At 43.6% G+C, this 20,859-nt stretch overlaps 2 protein-coding genes across 3 annotated transcripts; one reads left to right on the forward strand and one right to left on the reverse strand.

Annotated features, from left to right (window-relative positions):
• The first annotated feature begins 1,556 nt into the window (after positions 1 to 1,556).
• On the forward strand, positions 1,557 to 3,060 carry LOC110507774 (tripartite motif-containing protein 35). Its single transcript, XM_021588006.2, has 4 exons — positions 1,557 to 1,749; positions 1,867 to 1,889; positions 2,025 to 2,143; positions 2,314 to 3,060. Exons 1-4 carry the CDS (start codon positions 1,666 to 1,668, stop codon positions 2,520 to 2,522), a joined length of 435 nt encoding a protein of 144 aa, XP_021443681.1. The 5' UTR covers positions 1,557 to 1,665; the 3' UTR covers positions 2,523 to 3,060.
• Positions 3,061 to 20,858, reverse strand: LOC110507764 (solute carrier family 25 member 40). 2 transcript variants are annotated; one of them, XM_036967177.1, is made up of 11 exons: positions 20,614 to 20,858; positions 20,387 to 20,500; positions 18,119 to 18,178; positions 17,917 to 18,023; positions 12,652 to 12,719; positions 12,009 to 12,133; positions 6,097 to 6,270; positions 5,419 to 5,528; positions 5,106 to 5,187; positions 4,904 to 4,984; positions 3,061 to 4,390 (listed from the first exon to the last, which is right to left on the reverse strand). In XM_036967177.1, the coding sequence occupies exons 2-11, from the start codon at positions 20,493 to 20,495 to the stop codon at positions 4,269 to 4,271; spliced, it is 1,038 nt and encodes a 345-aa protein (XP_036823072.1). In that variant the 5' UTR covers positions 20,496 to 20,500; positions 20,614 to 20,858; the 3' UTR covers positions 3,061 to 4,268. The 2 variants fall into 2 exon arrangements, with proteins under 2 accessions (XP_036823072.1, XP_036823074.1); XM_036967179.1 differs by having other exon boundaries at positions 20,387 to 20,429; positions 20,614 to 20,856.
• Position 20,859: the final 1 nt, after the last annotated feature.

Below are 20,859 nucleotides of genomic sequence, written 5' to 3' on the forward strand. Positions count from 1 at the left end.
AAAACTATTCATCAACACTGTGGTAAGAAAGCTGCTGACTAAACCAGGGTGAGTTTTCACATTGAAAGTAACCTCACTCCAAATGCCATTAGGGAGTGACAAAATGGCCTCCCAGGCATCTGTCCCAGAGAAAGATCTCTCCTGTCCTGTGCGCTCACAAACCCTCAAGGAACCTGTTGTCCTGTGCGCTCTGAAACCCTCAAGGAACCTGTTGTCCTGTGCGCTCTGAAACCCTCAAGGAACCTGTTGTCCTGTGCGCTCTGAAACCCTCACGGAACCTGTTCTCCTGTCCTGTGGCCATAGCTGCTGTATAGCCTGTCTGGAGTCATACTGGAAACAGATGGAATCATGGGAATGTCCAGTGTGCAGCATAAAATGCTATAAGGATTCGATGGATCTTGCTCTGAAGAACCTGTGTATGCCGGGTGAGAGTTTCAGTTAAAAAACATGTCTGCAGTCTACACAGCAAGCTACTCACACTGTTCTGTCTGGAGCATGAAGAGCCGATCTGTTCGGTGTGTGAGGGTTCAAGTAAACAAACACATGACTGTATCCCAGTAGATGAGGCAGCTCTGGATCGCAAGGTACGATACAAAATATCAACTAACATACACAGTACATTCACTATAACAGGATCATTCTCTCCTAGCAAATGTCTAGTGTAGAAGAGGTCCTTATCATATTCAGCTACCCTGTCGTACTTGTACAGCCTTGATGTTCTCTTTTGAAAAGCAACATTTTTCTAAGGCCTTGTTTTGTTTAGATTGATCAGAATGTGATCTCATAAATCCATCCAATTTTGTGTGCAATCATTAAAATCACACGTAAATGCACAGCAGCTGGAGGGATTTAAAGAAGTTAAGCTCTGCTGTTTCTTCAAAGCTTTGTTTAAGTAATGTTACAATGCAATATGCATATGAAAGTGTATCAGAATGATATTTTTTTTTTCCCCCTAAATGGACATAAATATTACCCAGAAATTACATAATTGGACAAACACCTTCCCACAACTATGAGCGAAAGCCTTAAAATAAGGATTGTGTGGTTTCATGAGTCTAGAAGTTGATTGTTATATCATGTGTATATGAACTCAAGCCAACATTTTTTAATTTTACCCCTTTTTCTCCCCAATTTCGTGGTATCCAATTGTTTAGTAGCAAACCGCACTGCTTCTTAACACAGTGCGCATCCAATGTGTTGGAGGAAACACCGTGCACCTGGCAACCTTGGTTAGCGCGCGCCGCGCTCGGCCCGCCACAGGAGTCGCTGGTGCGCGATGAGGGCGCGAACCCAGAGTCTCTGGTGGCACCAGTGGCTAGCCACTGCGCCACTGCACCACTAGCCACTGCGCCACTAGCCACTGCGCCACTAGCCACTGCGCCACTAGCCACTGCACCACTAGCCACCCAAGCCAACATTTTAAGTAAACCATAAGCAACGAACGTTCCATACAGCCTCTTAAACAGTATAATGTTTTGAAAAACCTTTCAGATTGATATGAAATATAGTGTAATGCCTGATGACACACTGTCTCCAGAGCCAGGCCCAGAAGACAGAAAATCAGATTCAGGAGGACTTCGAGAAACTTCACCAGTTTCTACGATATGAAGAGGCAGCCAGGATGGCTGTCCTGAGGGAGGAAGAGGAGGATGAAGATGATTGACGATGAACAGAGCGATAGCAGCCATTTTAGACACAACGAGAGCCATAAAGAAGGACCTGGTATCTGATGACATCTCATTCCTGCAGGTAACGGCCAATATTTCTGTGCTGTCTAGAGGTTATTTGGGATAGATTTATTGATTAACTGATGATTGATTTCAGTGATTACATGTGTGATTGATTTGCTCTTTTGTTGACCTGCAGAACTACAAGGACATGTTAAAAAGGTAAGGCCTGTTTGTCTGCAACACTTCAGGTGAAGGGTGAAGAATCTGGACCCTAAGTGATCGGCCTCTTCTCTCTCTTCCCTGTGGTTCTGAACCCAACCCCACCGTATCACTAACTCTGGGATATTCTTCTAGAGCCCAGTGCACAAGCCCAGATCCAGAGCTTGTTTCTGGAGCGCTGATCAATATGGCAAAACACCTGGGCAACCTGCAGGTCAGAGTTTTGGAGAAGATGCTGAAGTCTGTTCAATACAGTGAGTCTGATTTTATTCTTACCAATGTTCATATCTTCAAACATTTTTAAATTGCATTCAGACAATTTCAGATAAAAAAAATATCACTGATGATCTGGCAATAATGTCCCAGTAAATTAAAACAAACAGTGGATCTCTGGTTTTGAGCATGTCTGTTTTTCTCTGTTCAGCGCCTGTGATTCTGGACCCCAACACTGCCCATCCATGTCTCACCCTGTCTGATGATCTGACCAGTATGAGATTCAGTGATGGGATACGGCTGCTTCCTGACAACCAGAGAGGTTTGATAACTATTGAATGGTCCTGGGCTCTGAGGGCTTTGACTCTGGGACACACAGTTGGGATACAGACGTCGGGGACAATACAGTATGGTTTGTAGGTGTAGTCTATAAGTCTGTCCAGAGGAAGGGAGTGGTACAGACTGGACTCTGGCGTGTAGGCTATTATAATGATAAATACTGGGCACGTTGTCCAAAAGGGCCACAGACTGTCCTGACACTGGAAAATAAACCCCATCGGATCAGAGTGCAGCTGGACTGGAACAGAGATACACTGTCCTTTTACGACCTTGATAATAACACACACATACACACGTTCACACACTTTTACAGAGAGATTGTTTCCATACATCAACATTGGCAGTAATCTCTACGCTGCTAGGATCTTACCAGGGAAAGCCTCTGTAACAGTGGAACAGCACATTATACCTCCCCATGCTAGCCCTTCTTCCTTTTAACTTGATCAGTTGTTGTGGTACGCTGACGCAACGGAAGGCACCACGACCTCCGTGATTTAGATTTGTTCAACAGGATTCAATTATGAATTGTATTATCATATGAATTATTATGTTAACAAACTACTGGATTGAACCAAATCACAAATCTTTGCTGATCTAATAAAAACAATTGATTCAACAATTCAAATGTCAAAATGTGACTTTTATTCTCTATGTATTTCTGTACAAAGTTGGGAAATGTGTCACTACAGGTGATCATTGTAGAATATATTAAACAATAGAAATATATATCATTGCTACATGTTTTGAGAACATGCACAGGTTGTCACAGTTCACAGTCCATGTCTGGCTGACTGGGGATTGAATATGGGATTCTGGAACAGGTGCAAGTTAAGAGTTTCAGGTTTAAACTGGCAGTCTGGCACTGAACAGAACATGTATCCTGAAGGACCTTGGGCCTTCTCTTCCAATAGGGTTGAGAATGAGGTGATAGGGTCATGAATTGAGATCGAGAAAGCGGCAGGGAATGAGAGGGTTCTGCGGGACAGAAACTACTAACCAGAAGTTATCCCGCCTCATCCACAGCTTTGACCCTCATCTCTACTGTCCCCGACTCCACTCTGAGGGTGTCGGGATATGCAAAAAACACATTTCAGACATGGGTATGATACACACGTGTACATGTGTGAAACAGGACAAATATAAGCATCCATCAAATGATTATTATTACTGTCAGACCCCGGATGGCACAGTACACACAACCCCCATACCTCAATAACTAACATAATGGGATAAAACACTTGTCCAATATGACCCCCCCAGTTTCTGGTTACAGATAAGTCTCTAACACCTACAGGCCAGTGTAATTAAATGCACTTCATAACATGATATTTCACCATGGGTGCACAGGAAAAAGATTATGCAAATAATTTTTAAGTAGTTGTGAAAATGATATTTCAAATACAATCTGTGCACTTTTACTATTTTCTCTTGTCACAATTAGTATGGTGATTAAGAGCAGTATACCTTGATTGAGAAATAAGAAAATATGAATAATATTGATTACCTACAAATATTTGTCTTCAATATTGTTTTCATGTCTGCCAGTATTACCTGCTTTGGAACAGAATCAAGTCCTGGCGTTCTTGGGTCCTAAACGCCAACATTGGCTACTTCCAGCTAGTCACATGACAGATCACACTTTACAGTGAGGGGTGTTGGAGTGTCTAAGCAGCTGGGAGGACACAGGCATGCAAAGTTACATCTGAAAATCTCTAAGGACCCTGGGAAAGGTAGAAGTAGCCAATACCTACTGTTGGCGATGGCGGATTGTGTTCTTGGTATTGTCTATGGTGGTGGTTTGTGTGTGTGTGAGAGGCCCTAGTCAGGTCAGGTGGTGCTGGTCAGCAGCCTCTCCTGGTTGTGCTTGCGGAAGAAGGCTTTCCCAAACTCATAACAGCTGATCATAATGGCACAGGCTGGGGCCACCTTGATCACCCTGGGAAGGAAACCTAGAAGAGAAAAGTAGGAGATGGAGTGAAAGGGTGGAGGTGAGAGAGTGAAAGGGGTGGAGGAGAGGGAGTGAAAGGGGTAGAGAGAGGGGTGGAGGAGAGAGAGTGAAAGGGGTAGAGAGGGGGGTGGAGGAGAGGGAGTGAAAGGGGTAGAGAGGGGGGTGGAGGAGAGGGAGTGAAAGGGGTGGAGGAGAGGGAGTGAAAGGGGTAGAGAGGGGTGGAGGAGAGAGAGTGAAAGGGGTAGAAAGAGGGGTGGAGGAGAGGGAGTGAAAGGGGTGGAGGAGAGGGAGTGAAAGGGGTAGAGAGAGGGGTGGAGGAGAGGGAGTGAAAGGGGTAGAGAGAGGGGTGGAGGAGAGGGAGTGACGGAGCGAGAGAGAGGGGTGGAGGAGAGGGAGTAACGGGGAGAGAGAGGGGTGGAGGAGAGGGATAAGGAGAGAAAGTAGGTCACCAGTTAGGAGACTAACCTGAGGTAACTGTGTGTTTTGGGTGAACTATCCCTGTAGCCTGACCTACCTACAAACAGTCCACCCACTCCGTTCTCAGCCACAATCTTGGTCATCACACTGAGAGTGGAGGAGGAGGCCTTGGACGACACTGCAGAGACATGACAACATAGCTGGGTTAGTAGTACAGGATCACTACACATCAACACATCACTAAAGATCATAAGGATGATTCCATGAATCAGGTGATCAGCCTGGAGTTCTATACCCACAATTCATAGCCTGGAGTTCCCCTATCTCCACCTGCCTCCTGGTCTTCACAACGTCGAAGGGAAGAGTTACTATGGAAGCGATCTGGAGGAAGACATAAACAAGGGTTAGAAATTACACTTATATTTGACAATGCTGCCCTCTAGCAGTATTAGATGGAATAACACCATGTCAGCACAGAAGAAGAGTTACAGAGCTAGAATAACATTAGAAAGGTACAACAAACTATATCAGCTATTCAATGTTCAATATATCTAGGTGCTCTACTAGACAGAACAGTTTGAGTTGAGCTGAGAGGACAGCTAGAATACTCACTGATCCAGACACCGCTCCGGATATGAAGGTGATGGCAAACGTTGGCTCTCTGATATTGTTGTGCTTACACAGCCACGCCTTCCCCTTCTCATAGTTATACCAGTACATGGCTGAGGAGGAAACAGACACAACATGGAACTCCTGTTATCAAACACTAAGAGACAGAGAGAAGGAGAGGGAGAGAGAACAGTGGGCTAGAGAGAAGAGAGAGCGAGAGGGAGAAATAGAGAGTGTTGTATACCTGAGATAGTTATATAGTGAAAGACATTGTGTTGTTTCTACCTGAGAGAGATAGAGATATAGTGATAGACATGGTGTTGTGTCTACCTGAGGAAGATATAGTAATAGACATGGTGTTGTGTCTACCTGAGGAAGATATAGTAATAGACATGGTGTTGTGTCTACCTGAGAGAGATATAGTAATAGACATGGTGTTGTGTCTACCTGAGAGAGATATAGTAATAGACATTGTGTTGTGTCTACCTGAGAGAGATATAGTGATAGACATTGTGTTGTGTCTACCTGAGAGAGATATAGTAATAGACATTGTGTTATTTCTACCTGAGAGAGATATAGTGATAGACATTGTGTTGTTTCTACCTTAGAGAGATATAGTGATAGACATTGTGTTGTTTCTACCTGAGAGAGATATAGTGATAGACATTGTGTTGTTTCTACCTGAGAAGGGCACGTCTCTAAGCAGTGTGGGTCCCCAGCCCCTCCAGAGAGACCGCCAGCCCTCGTTGCGTACTGCAGAGTGGATAACCTCACTCAGCTCCCTGTACAAACTTCTCTGGGACTGCATCTTAGTACGGATCAGCTCCAACGGACTGATCACTGTCACAGAGCCCACTGACTCACAGAGAGACAGAGAAAGAGAGAGAGAGAGCGATAAAACACTTATAAGCACTACACACAGAAAGAGCAGTTAAACACATACATTTCTTTCTCACATGAAAAGGAGGCCATAATTATATCATGGCGCTGGAGAAGATGGCTGATGTTTTACGTGCTCCTAACCAACTGTTTTTTTGTTCATTTTTTGTAACATATTTTTCAAATTATTTTGTATATAATGTTCCTGCTACTGTCTCTTAAGACCGAAAATAGCTTCTGAACATCAGAAGAGCGATTACTCACCACCAACTGGCAGGGACTTTTTTTCCTTTAACGAGCCCGACAAGCATGACGTGAAGGACATACTGCTTTCCCGGGAACAGGCCCAAATCCCCGTCATTTGCGTGAAGAGAAGACGGAGAAAAAGAGGGCGAAGGTCGGGCTGCTTTCTGAGAATTTGTAGGCCTTCCTTTCTACTAGCTAACGTGCAATCATTGGAAAATAAAATCGACGACCTACGAGGAAGATTAAACTACCAACGGGACATTAACAACGGTAATATCTTATGCTTCACAGAGTCGTGGCTGAATAACGACATTATCAACATTCAGCTGGCTGGTTATATGCTGTATCGGCAGGATAGAACAGCGGTGTCTGGTAAGACAAGGGGTGACGGACTATGCATATTTGTAAACAACAGCTGGCGCAGAATATCTAAGGAAGTCTCGAGGTTTTGCTCGCCTGAGGTAGAGTATCTCATGATAAGCTGTCGACCACACTATCTACCTAGAGAGTTTATCTGTATTTTTCATAGCCGTCGACATACCACCACAGACCAATGTTGGCACTAAGACCGCACTCAATGAGCTGTATTCCGCCATAAGCAAACAGGAAAACGTTCATCCAGAGGCGGTGCTCCTAGTGGCCGGGGACTTTAAATCCGTTTGACCTAATCTACCAGACGAGCTAAACTACTTCCATGCTCGCTTCGAGGCAAACACTGAAACATGCATAAGAGCACCAGCTGTTCCGGGCGACTCCGCAGCCAATGTGAGCAAGACCTTTTAAACAGGTCAACATTCACAAGGCCAGACGGATTACCAGAACATGTACTGTGAGCATGCGCTGACCAACTGGCAAGTGTCTTCACTGACATTTTCAACCTCTCCCTGTCCGAGTCTGTAATACCAACATGCTTTAAGCAGACCAGCATAGTCCCTGTGCCCAAGGACAGTAAGGTAACCTGCCTAAATGACTACCGACTACCGAGCACTCACATCTGTAGCCATGAAGTGCTTTGAAAGGCTGGTCATGGCTCACATCAACACCATCATGCCGGAAACCCATTCCAATTTGCATACCAGCCTTACAGATCCACAGATGATGCAATCTCTATTGCACTCCACACTGCCCTTTCCCACCTGGACAAAAGGAACACCTTTGCGAGAATGCTATTCATGTACTACAGCTCAGCGTTCAACACCATAGTGCCCTCAAAGCTCATCAATAAGCTAAGGACCCTGGGACTAAACACCTCCCTCTGCAACTGGATCCTGGACTTCCTGACGGGCCGCCCCCAGGTGGTAAAGGTAGGTAACAACACATCCGATACGTTGATCTTCAGCACTCAGGGGTGCGTGCTCAGTCCCCTCCTGTACTCCCTGTTCACTCATGACTGCACGGCCAGGCACGATTCCAACACCATCATTACGTTTACCGATGACACAACAGTGGTAGGCCTGATCACCGACATCGACGAGACAGCCTATAGGGAGGAGGTCAGAGACCTGGCCGTGTGGTGCCAGGACAACAACCTCTCCCTCAACATCTCTCTAAGGAGATGATTGTGGACTTCAGGAAAAGGAGGACCGAGCACACCCCATTCTCATCAACGGGGCTGTAGTGGAGCAGGTTGAGAGCTTCAAGCTCCTTGGTGTCCACATCACCAACAAATTAACATGGTCCAAGCACACCAAGACAGTTGTGAAAAGGGCACGACAAAACCTATTTCCCCTCAGGAGACTTGGCATGGGTCCTCAGATCCTCAAAAGGTTTAACAGCTGCACCATCGACTGGTTGCATCACTGCCTTGTATGGCAACTGTTCGGCCTCCGACCGCAAGGCACTACAGAGGGTAGTGTGTACGGCCCAGTACATCACTAGGGCCAAGCTTCCTGCCATCCAGGACCTCTATACCAGGCGGTGTCAGAGGAAGGCCCTAAAAATTGTCAAAGACTCCAGCCACCCTAGTCACAGACTCTTCTCACGGCTACTGCACGGCAAGCTGTACCAGAGCGCCAAGTCTAGGTCCAAGAGGCTTCTAAACAGCTTCTATCCCCAAGCCATAAGACTCTACTCAAATGGCTACCCATTTTAATGAATTTATTTGTAAATTATGGTGGAAAATAAGTATTTGGTCACCTACAAACAAGCAAGATTTCTGGCTCTCACGGACCTGTAACTTCTTCTTTAAGAGGCTCCTCTATCCTCCACTCGTTACCTGTATTAATGGCACCTGTTTGAACTTGTTATCAGTATAAAAGACACCTGTCCACAACCTCAAACAGTCACACTCCAAACTCCACTATGGCCAAGACCAAAGAGCTATCAAAGGACACCAGAAACAAAATTGTAGACCTGCACCAGGCTGGGAAGACTGAATGTGAAATAGGTAAGCAGCTTGGTTTGAAGAAATCAACTGTGGGAGCAATTATTAGGAAATGGAAGACATACAAGACCACTGATAATCTCCCTCGATCTGGGGCTCCACGCAAGATCTCACCCCGTGGGGTCAAAATTATCACAAGAACGGTGAGCAAAAATCCCAGAACCACACGGGGGGACCTAGTGAATGACCTGCAGAGAGCTAGGACCAAAGTAACAAAGCCTACCATCAGTAACACACTACGCCGCCAGGGACTCAAATCCTGCAGTGCCAGACGTGTCCCTCTGCTTAAGCCAGTACATGTCCAGGCCCGTCTGAAGTTTGCTAGAGAGCATTTGGATGATCCAGAAGAAGATTGGGAGAATGTCATATGAAACCAAAATATAACTTTTTGGTAAAAACTCAACTCGTGGTGTTTGGAGGACAAAGAATGCTGAGTTGCACCCAAAGAACACCATACCTACTGTGAAGCATGGGGGTGGAAACATCATGCTTTGGGGCTGTTTTTCTGCAAAGGGACCAGGACGACTGATCTGTGTAAAGGAAAGAATGAATGGGGCCATGTATCGTGAGATTTTGAGTGAAAACCTCCTTCCATCAGCAAGGGCATTGAAGATGAAACGTGGCTGGGTCTTTCAGCATGACAATGATCCCAAACACACCGCCCGGGCAACGAAGGAGTGGCTTCGTAAGAAGCATTTCAAGGTCCTGAGTGGCCTAGCCAGTCTCCAGATCTCAACCCCATAGAAAATCTTTGGAGGGAGTTGAAAGTCCGTGTTGCCCAGCAACAGCCCCAAAACATCACTGCTCTAGAGGACATCTGCATGGAGGAATGGGCCAAAATACCAGCAACAGTGTGTGAAAACCTGGTGAAGACTTACAGAAAACGTTTGACCTCTGTCATTGCCAACAAAGAGTATATAACAAAGTATTGAGATAAACTTTTGTTATTGACCGAATACTTATTTTCCACCATAATTTGCAAATAAATTCATTAAAAATCCTACAATGTGATTTCCTGGATTTTTTCCTGGCTGACTAAATACTTTTTTGCCCCACTGTATATATATATACACAGTGCCTTGCGAAAGTATTCGGCCCCCTTGAACTTTGCGACCTTTTGCCACATTTCAGGCTTCAAACATAAAGATATAAAACTGTATTTTTTTGTGAAGAATCAACAACAAGTGGGACACAATCATGAAGTGGAACGACATTTATTGGATATTTCAAACTTTTTTAACAAATCAAAAACTGAAAAAATGGGAGTGCAAAATTATTCAGCCCCCTTAAGTTAATACTTTGTAGCGCCACCTTTTGCTGCGATTACAGCTGTAAGTCGCTTGGGGTATGTCTCTATCAGTTTTGCACATCGAGAGACTGACATTTTTTCCCATTCCTCCTTGCAAAACAGCTCGAGCTCAGGTAGGTTGGATGGAGAGCATTTGTGAACAGCAGTTTTCAGTTCTTTCCACAGATTCTCGATTGGATTCAGGTCTGGACTTTGACTTGGCCATTCTAACACCTGGATATGTTTATTTTTGAACCATTCCATTGTAGATTTTGCTTTATGTTTTGGATCATTGTCTTGTTGGAAGACAAATCTCCGTCCCAGTCTCAGGTCTTTTGCAGACTCCATCAGGTTTTCTTCCAGAATGGTCCTGTATTTGGCTCCATCCATCTTCCCATCAATTTTAACCATCTTCCCTGTCCCTGCTGAAGAAAAGCAGGCCCAAACCATGATGCTGCCACCACCATGTTTGACAGTGGGGATGGTGTGTTCAGCTGTGTTGCTTTTACGCCAAACATAACGTTTTGCATTGTTGCCAAAAAGTTCAATTTTGGTTTCATCTGACCAGAGCACCTTCTTCCACATGTTTGGTGTGTCTCCCAGGTGGCTTGTGGCAAACTTTAAACGACACTTTTTATGGATATCTTTAAGAAATGGCTTTCTTCTTGCCACTCTTCCATAAAGGCCAGATTTGTGCAATATACGACTGATTGTTGTCCTATGGACAGAGTCTCCCACCTCAGCTGTAGATCTCTGCAGTTCATCCAGAGTGATCATGGGCCTCTTGGCTGCATCTCTGATCAGTCTTCTCCTTGTATGAGCTGAAAGTTTAGAGGGACGGCCAGGTCTTGGTAGATTTGCAGTGGTCTGATACTCCTTCCATTTCAATATTATCGCTTGCACAGTGCTCCTTGGGATGTTTAAAGCTTGGGAAATCTTTTTGTATCCAAATCCGGCTTTAAACTTCTTCACAACAGTATCTCGGACCTGCCTGGTGTGTTCCTTGTTCTTCATGATGCTCTCTGCGCTTTTAACGGACCTCTGAGACTATCACAGTGCAGGTGCATTTATACGGAGACTTGATTACACACAGGTGGATTGTATTTATCATCATTAGTCATTTAGGTCAACATTGGATCATTCATAGATCCTCACTGAACTTCTGGAGAGAGTTTGCTGCACTGAAAGTAAAGGGGCTGAATAATTTTGCATGCCCAATTTTTCAGTTTTTGATTTGTTAAAAGAGTTTGAAATATCCAATAAATGTCGTTCCACTTCATGATTGTGTCCCACTTGTTGTTGATTCTTCACAAAAAAATACAGTTTTATATCTTTATGTTTGAAGCCTGAAATGTGGCAAAAGGTCGCAAAGTTCAAGGGGGCCGAATACTTATATATATCATTTTTTATTTTATTAAAGTACTTAGTAAGAAGAAGAATATGGCAACTACTGTCTAATAATAACAACATTTAAATAATTATAATGATAATGAAATTTAATTACATTAACAGCATAAAAAGTTGTTGCACAACTCCTAATAGGCTTATAACTGATAAAAACTACTGCTACAACTACAACTAAGTACCTCTAATATAGAGTATACATCTAATTCGCTAAGTAAGGTCTTGGTTGTGTTTTGATAGATGACATCACCATAGTCTAGGATAGGAAGCAGCAGTTGGGTTACTAAGGTCTTTCTAGTGGATAGACAAAACCATGTTAAATCACTCTATCACTGTTTATCGCTCTCCAGTATACATCACCACAGTGACCTGTAAGGTCAGAGGTCAGCTCACCTCTGGCGAGGGCGCCTGCTAGTAAAGGCGCCTCCTCAGCGTGTGACCCCATCCTGACCCTCAGGGCAGCACGCAGTTGGTCGTAACACGTGAAGTAGATCACTGTCGCCGGGACCGCCATGATACTGCAAGAAGCATTAACAGAGATGCAAATCTAATGTTTCCTCAAGAACCCTGACTCATTCAAATCAGGCATTACAAACAAGAAACCAACATCAACAGATGAAATATCCATAAACAACGAATAAAATGAATCAGCTTTTACCATATCAGACACAAATCAGATGGGTACAAGCAAGAGGTACAAATAAAATGTTCCCAAATTAATCAACAGCCCATGACTCAGCCGTTACCACACCGCTCAGACACAAATCCATGACTGAGAGATTTAAAATAAAACATTAACAAATCAAATATCGATAAACTCTGAGTCTACAAAATCAGTGTCCATCCGTACTGCTCGATACAAATGAGCAGAACAATGGGAAACAATCGTAAACAACCGAATTATCAATAGACTATGAGTTTGCTGAATCACAGCGGGCCAGCCACTCAAGACACAGCTGACCATAAATCAGTGCTGAAGGCAAGTAAGCAGTGTGAATTAGTAATGAGGCAGAGTAACGGCAGACTTCAGACTCACAGGGTTGGAGGGAGGCCGCTCCATAACGACTTGATACCTTCCCTGCGGCCTATCTTAATAAAGGCATCCTGCAGAGAGAGGGTCAAAGAACCAGAGAAATAACTAATGCATGATACTGATGTACATGTACATTATAAATGCTTAAGGGTTGTACCGAATGTGGATCTCCCGTTCGTCTACCGTTCATTCAGCACACTGTTGATGTCTGACTGCCGACACTTTTGTGCAATTCTACATGTAAAATCGGTTCACACTCGGTTCGCAAACCGAGTGTTCACACTCCTGAACTGGTCAGGAGAAATTTTGGACCATTCCTCTTCACAAAACTGTTTCAGTTCAGCAATATTTTTGGATGTCTGGTCTGAACCGCTCTCTTGAGGTCATGCCACAGCATCTAAATTGGGTTGAGGTCAGGACTCTGACTGGGCCACTTCAGAAGGTGTATTTTCTTCTGTTGAAGCCATTCTGTTGTTGATTTACTTCTGTCTTTTGGGTCATTGTCCTGTTGCATCACCCAACTTCTGTTGAGCTTCAATTGGCAGACAGATAGCCTTACATTCTTCAGCAAAAAGTCATGATAAACTTGGGAATTCATTTTTCCCTCGACGATAGCAAGCTGTCCAGGCCCTGAGGCAGCTCCAAACCATGATGCTCCCTCCACCATACTTAACAGATGAGGTTTTGATGTTGGCGTGCTGTGCCTTTTTTTCTCCACACAGTGTTGTGTGTTCCTTCCAAACAACTCAACTTTAGTTTCATCTGTCCACAGAATATTATGCCAGGAGCTCTGTGGAACATCTAGATGCTCTTTTGCAAACTTCAGATGTGGAGCAATGGGTTTTTTGGACAGCAGTGGCTTCTTCCGCGGTGTCCTCCCATGAACACCATTATTGTTTAGTGTTTTACGTATCGTAGACTCGTCAACAGAGATGTTAGCATGTTCCAGACATTTCTGTAAGTCTTTAGCTGACACTCTAGGATTCTTCTTAACCTCATTGAGAATTCTGCGTTGTGCTCTTGCAGTCATCTTTGCATGACGGCCACTCCTAGAGAGAGTAGCAACAGTGCTGAACTTTCTACATTTATAGACGATTTGTCTTACCGTGGACTGATGAACATCAAGGCTTTTAGAGATACTTTTGTAGCCCTTTCCAGCAAGTCAACAACTCTTATTCTTGGGTCTTCTGAGATCTCTTTTGTTCGAGGCATGTTTCACATCAGGCAATGCTTCTTGTGAATAGCAAACTCAAATTTTTGGAGTGTTTTTTATTGGGCAAGGCAGCTCTAACCAACATTTCCAAACTTGTCTCAATGATTGTACTCCTGGTTAGCTGACTCCTGACTCCAATTAGCTTTTGGAGAAGTCATTAGCCTAGGGGTTCACATACTTTTTCCAACCTACACTGTGAATGTTTAAATTATGTATTTAATATAGACAAGAAACATACAATCATTTGTGTGTTATTAGTTTAAGAAGAGTGTGTTTGTCTGTTGTTTGTCTGTTGTTATGATCATTCTTAAGGGTTCACATACTTTTTCTTGCCACTGTACATCTTTATAATGCTTGTGGTTAGCATTCAATGGGTCCATCACTTGAGGCTGGTTCCAAGTCCCACGGGTTGTGGCGGTCATGAAATTTTGTCAGCCGGTGATTGTCAAGCAAATAACAGCCGGTCTAACGGTAACTGACAGTTAATTAACATAAACACATCTCCTGGCTTCCATACAGCCTACAAGCTACTGATGCAGACCTTTGGAACATCGACATTTTAAAAAGTCTAATACATCCATGTAATATAACCTACACCATCAAAATAAATCCATGATTTATTTTAGAAGGGTCTAAAGAAATATGATATGAAGAAAATGTAGTCTATTTCAGAAGAACAGATTACTCTGAGTTGTCCTTATGTTAGGTCCTGATCTGGCTATGCCATATGGCTGTGGGATACACTAGTTCATTTAGCAGACAAGATTTGCTTAGAATTCCGTGGCATTACTTTATATTACCATTGAACATAGCTTAATAAAATAGAAAGGATATTTTCTCCACATGATTTGAGGGAGTGAACACATGCTGCTATTCTGTGTTAAGCGGTTAACAAAGAAACAGGTAATCCAATTTGCTTAATTTAGAGTTATTTATGTAACTTTAGTTGTGATTCAAACATTGCTTTTTTAAATTTTAAAATTGTATTTTTATTTTTTACCCCCTTTTTCGTGGTATCCAATTGTTAGTAGTTACCGTCTTGTCTCATCGCTACAATTCCCATACGGGCTCGGGAGAGACGAAGGTCGAGAGTCTTGCGTCCTCCGAAACACAACCCAACCAAGCTGCACTGCTTCTTAACACAGCGTGCATCCAACCCGGAAGGCAGCCGCACCAATGTGTCGGAGGAAACACTGTGCACGATGAGACAAGGATATCCCTACTGGCCAAAACCTCCCTAACCCGGACGACGCTAGGCCAATTGTGCGTTGCCCCATAGACCTCCCGGTCGCGTCCGGCTGCGACAGAGCCTGGGCTCGAACCCAGAGTCTCTGGTGGCACAGCTAGCACTGCATCGGTCTCCCGGGTGGCGCAGTGGTCTATGTTTTGCTTTTTAATACATTCTAAGGCTGCAAGAAGTAACTAATGATGATTAGAAAAAAGTAGCATGAAAGACATGAGCTTTGCTTTGTTTGTTGAAGAGTGTACAGTGCAGGCGGTATACACTTAATCAGTCTCTCAATCACAATTCGACAAGCACTTGATAATGCATCCCCTTTGTGTGGCAGTAATGCCCCCTAAAAAAAATCCATGCCTTTTGCGGCTAGTGGCCGTTGTGCCCTTGGGCTGAATATAATCATTATAATTCCCTTCTCCTGGCTGTGTGCTTCGAAGCACCTCTCACTCACAACCACTAGCATACAAAAACACGTTTTTAAATGATGAGGCTGATGCAACAGATCAAAACATTTAGCTTAACATTTTAATAAACTATTAGGCTATTTCTTCACATTATATGCACAGCAATGTGCACACGGCAGTAGGCTAGAAGCGCAACTGTTCCATTAGTGGGAAAACACCATTCTCAAAAGTGACGGGCAAATGCAATTATGCATGTAATGATTTTATTATAAAGGTGCCTTTTTATGGTGAAAATTATCTTCCCCAAACTTGAAACTACTGCATGTGTATGCCAGTTAGGCTCTACACCCATTGTAACGTGGATTAATGTGCTTAATTTTAAGAAGTTATTTGGCCACTTTAGTTGTGATACAAACTTTATCAAAACATATAGGCCTATGGGCTAGGCTACATGAGGTGTGATACTGACCTTATTAAAACATATAGGCCTATGGGCTAAGCTACATGAGGTGTGATACTGACCTTATTAAAACATATAGGCCTATGGGCTAGGCTACATGAGGTGTGATACTGACCTTATTAAAACATATAGGCCTATGGGCTAGGCTACATGAGGTGTGATACTGACCTTATTAAAACATATAGGCCTATGGGCTAGGCTACATGAGGTGTGATACTGACCTTATTAAAACATATAGGCCTATGGGCTAGGCTACATGAGGTGTGATACTGACCTTATCAAAACATATAGGCCTATGGGCTAGGCTACATGAGGTGTGATACTGACCTTATTAAAACATATAGGCCTATGGGCTAGGCTACATGAGGTGTGATACTGACCTTATTAAAACATATAGGCCTATGGGCTAGGCTACATGAGGTGTGATACTGACCTTATTAAAACATATAGGCCTATGGGCTAGGCTACATGAGGTGTGATACTGCCCTTATTAAAACATATAGGCCTATGGGCTAGGCTACATGAGGTGTGATACTGCCCTTATTAAAACATATAGGCCTATGGGCTAGGCTACATGAGGTGTGATACTGACCTTATTAAAACATATAGGCCTATGGGCTAGGCTACATGAGGTGTGATACTGACCTTATTAAAACATATAGGCCTATGGGCTAGGCTACATGAGGTGTGATACTGACCTTATTAAAACATATAGGCCTATGGGCTAGGCTACATGAGGTGTGATACTGACCTTATTAAAACATATAGGCCTATGGGCTAGGCTACATGAGGTGTGATACTGACCTTATTAAAACATATAGGCCTATGGGCTAGGCTACATGAGGTGTGATACTGACCTTATTAAAACATATAGGCCTATGGGCTAGGCTACATGAGGTGTGATACTGACCTTATTAAAACATATAGGCCTATGGGCTAGGCTACATGAGGTGTGATACTGACCTTATTAAAACATATAGGCCTATGGGCTAGGCTACATGAGGTGTGATACTGACCTTATTAAAACATATAGGCCTATGGGCTAGGCTACATGAGGTGTGTGACTATGATTTGAAAAAGTCACAAAAAAAAGGCATGTGCTGTTTGTTGCCTTACGCTGGGCATCCTTCACAAGTGATATGCTAATATTGTCACCCATCAGACTATTCTTGATTTAATCTTGTCTTTACATTAACGAAATAATATATGTGTGAAATTTGTTTTGATTTAGAATGGACAATTATCATGCACCTGTTTCGAAACTAGGGGGGAAAAAAGACATCATGCACTTAAATTGCAAATGGAGGACGCTTTTCCCATGGTTCATTATCATGCCAGCCAGGTAGGCTGTACTCCTGTTGTAAAGATAATGTGCTTAATATTAGGAAAGTTGAGAAATAAATATAGTAGGCCTAGTCAATAGAAATCTGATGGGATCCTTATCTTTTTAAAAGAGGCCATCACTCTGTTTTCTCACGTGATTGCATAGCCTATAGAAAGGTTGCACAACATCAGCTCATGGACTCTCATGAAGTGTTTGATTAGATCTTCTTTTACATCTGCATTGATGTCAGAGTGATTAGAGGGACAATAGAGTACTGAGTACCAGACAGTTAGCAAGTTTGGTAGGCTACTAATGACCATCAGCAGCATCAGAGCTTGGAGAAGCCTAACTACAGTGGCTAAATGGTCATGTGGAATTTGACTGCCATCATGACTCATGACCGCCCGTGTGGCAGTAATACGGTCACCGTAACAGCCCTAGTCCCATCCCGCCCATAGCCTCTGACCCTTGGCCACTTGTGCAAATCTGTAAGGAATGAGCAATATCTCAATGTTACCCTCTGATAGGCTAGACAGAATTTTCATCACATTGTACACGATACACACCAACCCAATCCTTGCACATCTAGATGGGGGTTGAGAGCTGGGTAGAGGTGTTAGAGATGTTTACCAGAGTGCCGTTGAAGTGGCCGGGGGCCTTGTACCAGGCCTTGGAGTTGCCGTTCGTACACACACAGGTATGGTCCATCAGGCCATTGCAGTACACAAAGCATTTCCCTGGAAAACAATGAAGACATACATAATGGATTGAACACTGTGGTTTAGAGAGAGGACAGAGGAATGGTAGGTTACATTGATTATTGTCTTATTACCTTTGGGAAAGGGACTTTTCTGAGCCTGGAGTCTTATCTTGACAACATCCAGAGGTGTGACTGAAAAAAAGACAGTTGTTCAACCAGTGTAAATATAATAGTTCTACAATCACATATATATATATATATATACTGCTCAAAAAAATAAAGGGAACACTTAAACAACACAATGTAACTCCAAGTCAATCACACTTCTGTGAAATCAAACTGTCCACTTAGGAAGCAACACTGATTGACAATACATTTCACATGCAGTTGTGCAAATGGAATAGACAACAGGTGGAAATTATAGGCAATTAACAAGACACCCCCAATAAAGGAGTGGTTCTGCAGGTGATAACCACAGACCACTTCTGTTAAGGGAATTTTTATCAATGATGACAAATTATGTATACATGTCAATCAGGACTGACTAACCCGAATACTATTATGTTACTATACATGTACTAATCAGAATACTAAATGTTACTGTATATGTATGAATTTTCTTATCTGATCCCAGTACTGAAGTGAATGTGGTCAAGAGTTTAGTAACAATGACGGTCTGTTCCTTTGTACAAATGAATGAACTATCTCCAGACTGTGGAATGCTTATCTACACTGACTGACCTTGGCTCTAGGCGAGGAGGGAAGGCTTGAGAACTATAGGGCCTTTCTACCAGTGTCAAGAAGAGATGGAACATTTAGAAAACGCTGATGTCATTTTCAGTTTATAACCTGTGGTAAAATGTGTATGAACTCAGTACTCTCTTGAATTAAAGGCTGTTACTTGACTTTTAAGACTGGGGCTCTGTCCATTCTTATAAAATAAGGGGTCTTACAAATCCTTATGAATTGACAGTGTTTAATTTTGATTGGGAATTAAAACAGAGGAATTAAATTCTTTCAACAACTTCTCAGTTCCTATGCTTCCTGGCTGATGTTTTGGTCACTTTTGAATACTGGCGGTGCTTTCACTCTAGTGGTAGCATGAGACGGAGTCTACAACCCACACAAGTGGCTCAGGTAGTACAGCTCATCCAGGATGGCACATCAATGCGAGCTGTGACAAAAAGGTTTGCTGTGTCTGTCAGCGTAGTGTCCAGAGCATGGAAGCGCTACCAGGAGACAGGCCAGCACATCAGGAGACGTGGAGGAGGCCATAGGAGGGCAACAACCCAGCAGCAGGACCGCTACCTCCGCCTTTGTGCAAGGAGGAGCAGTAGAAGCACTGCCAGAGCCCTGCAAAATGACCTCCAGCAGGTCACAAATGTGCACGTGTCTGCTCAAACGGTCAGAAACGGACTCCATGAGGGTGGTATGAGGGCCCGACGTCCACAGGTGGGGGTTGAGCTTACAGCCCAACACCGTGCAGGACGTTTGGCATTTGCCAGAGAACACCAAGATTGGCCAATTCGCCACTGGCGCCCTGTGCTCTTCACAGATGAAAGCAGGTTCACACTGAGCACGTGACAGACGTGACAGTCTGGAGATGCCGTGGAGAACGTTCTGCTGCCTGCAACATCCTCCAGCATGACCGGTTTGGCGGTGGGTCAGTCATGGTGTGGGGTGGCATTTCTTTGGGGGGCAGCACAGCCCTCCATGTGCTCGCCAGAGGTAGCCTGACTGCCATTAGGTACCGAGATGAGATCCTCAGACCCCTTGTGAGACCATATGCTGGTGCGTTTGGCCCTGGGTTCCTCCTAATGCAAGACAATGCTAGACCTCATGTTGCTGGAGTGTGTCAACAGTTCCTGCAAAAGGAAGGCATTGATGCTATGGACTGGCCCGCCCGTTCCCCAGACCTGAATCCAATTGAGCACATCTGGGACATCATGTCTCGCTCCATCCACCAACGCCACGTTGCACCACAGACTGTCCAGGAGTTGGCGGATGCTTTAGTCCAGGTCTGGGAGGAGATCCCTCAGGAGACCATCCGCCACCTCATCAGGAGCATGCCCAGGCGTTGTAGGGAGGTCATACAGGCACGTGGAGGCCACTACTGAGCCTCATTTTGACTTGTTTTAAGGACATTACATCAAAGTTGGATCAGCCTGTAGTGTGGTTTTCCACTTTAATTTTGAGTGTGACTCCAAATCCAGACCTCCATGGGTTGATAAATTTGATTTCCATTGATAATTTTTGTGTGATTTTGTTGTCAGCACATTCAACTATGTAAAGAAAAAAGTATTTAATAAGATCTAGGATGTGTTATTTTAGTGTTCCCTTTATTTTTTTGAGTAGTGTAAATCACTGTATGTGTGTGTAGGGGAGGGTTCCAATGCTCACCAAACAATGACGTCAGGAGAGCCCCTGAGCAGGAAACCAACATCTGTTGAAATGGAGTAATGCCATTGGTGTCGACGGGCACAGGATTTTTACCAGAATTACCACTCATCTTGCCTTAGAAATATATTCAAAACAACATTTGATTCAGTTGTTGTTATGAACATTTAATTGACCAATACATTCTTGTTGAATTCTGGCCTGTGACAATTTGTAATCATTATGTTTACCTTATAGAAGCTTTTTGCTAGCTATATTGCAGGAACTAGAAGCTAGCTAACTTATTTAGCTAGCAACTCTTCCACAGTGGACAAGTAGTATTGCTCTTTGTCAGCAACGGAATCCAAAGCAAACCCATTTGTGATGTCCCGGTATTCTTATAGCTCGTATCTGCGTACATGTGCTTCATGGGCAATTCCACAATACATGGCTTCATTCAACTAGATAAAGTGAAATAAGAATAGCTAGTTTACCCA

Source organism: Oncorhynchus mykiss, chromosome 3, assembly GCF_013265735.2.
Source record: "Oncorhynchus mykiss isolate Arlee chromosome 3, USDA_OmykA_1.1, whole genome shotgun sequence".
Lineage (NCBI taxonomy): Eukaryota > Metazoa > Chordata > Actinopteri > Salmoniformes > Salmonidae > Oncorhynchus > Oncorhynchus mykiss.

What these genes read in the sequence shown, in the direction of transcription:
- LOC110507774 (XM_021588006.2), top strand. Translation starts at nt 1,666, where the DNA reads ATGAACAGAGCGATAGCAGCCATTTTAGACACAACGAGAGCCATAAAG. An exon ending in ATGACATCTCATTCCTGCAG is followed by an intron (nt 1,750 to 1,866) that starts GTAACGGCCAAT and finishes GTTGACCTGCAG; the next exon opens with AACTACAAGGACATGTTAAA. An exon ending in TACAAGGACATGTTAAAAAG is followed by an intron (nt 1,890 to 2,024) that starts GTAAGGCCTGTT and finishes ATATTCTTCTAG; the next exon opens with AGCCCAGTGCACAAGCCCAG.
- LOC110507764 (XM_036967177.1), bottom strand. Translation starts at nt 20,495, where the DNA reads ATGAGTGGTAATTCTGGTAAAAATCCTGTGCCCGTCGACACCAATGGC. An exon ending in AGCAGGCGCCCTCGCCAGAG is followed by an intron (nt 6,271 to 12,008) that starts GTGAGCTGACCT and finishes TCTGTGAGTCAG; the next exon opens with TGGGCTCTGTGACAGTGATC. An exon ending in TAGAGACGTGCCCTTCTCAG is followed by an intron (nt 5,529 to 6,096) that starts GTAGAAACAACA and finishes TTTCCTCCTCAG; the next exon opens with CCATGTACTGGTATAACTAT.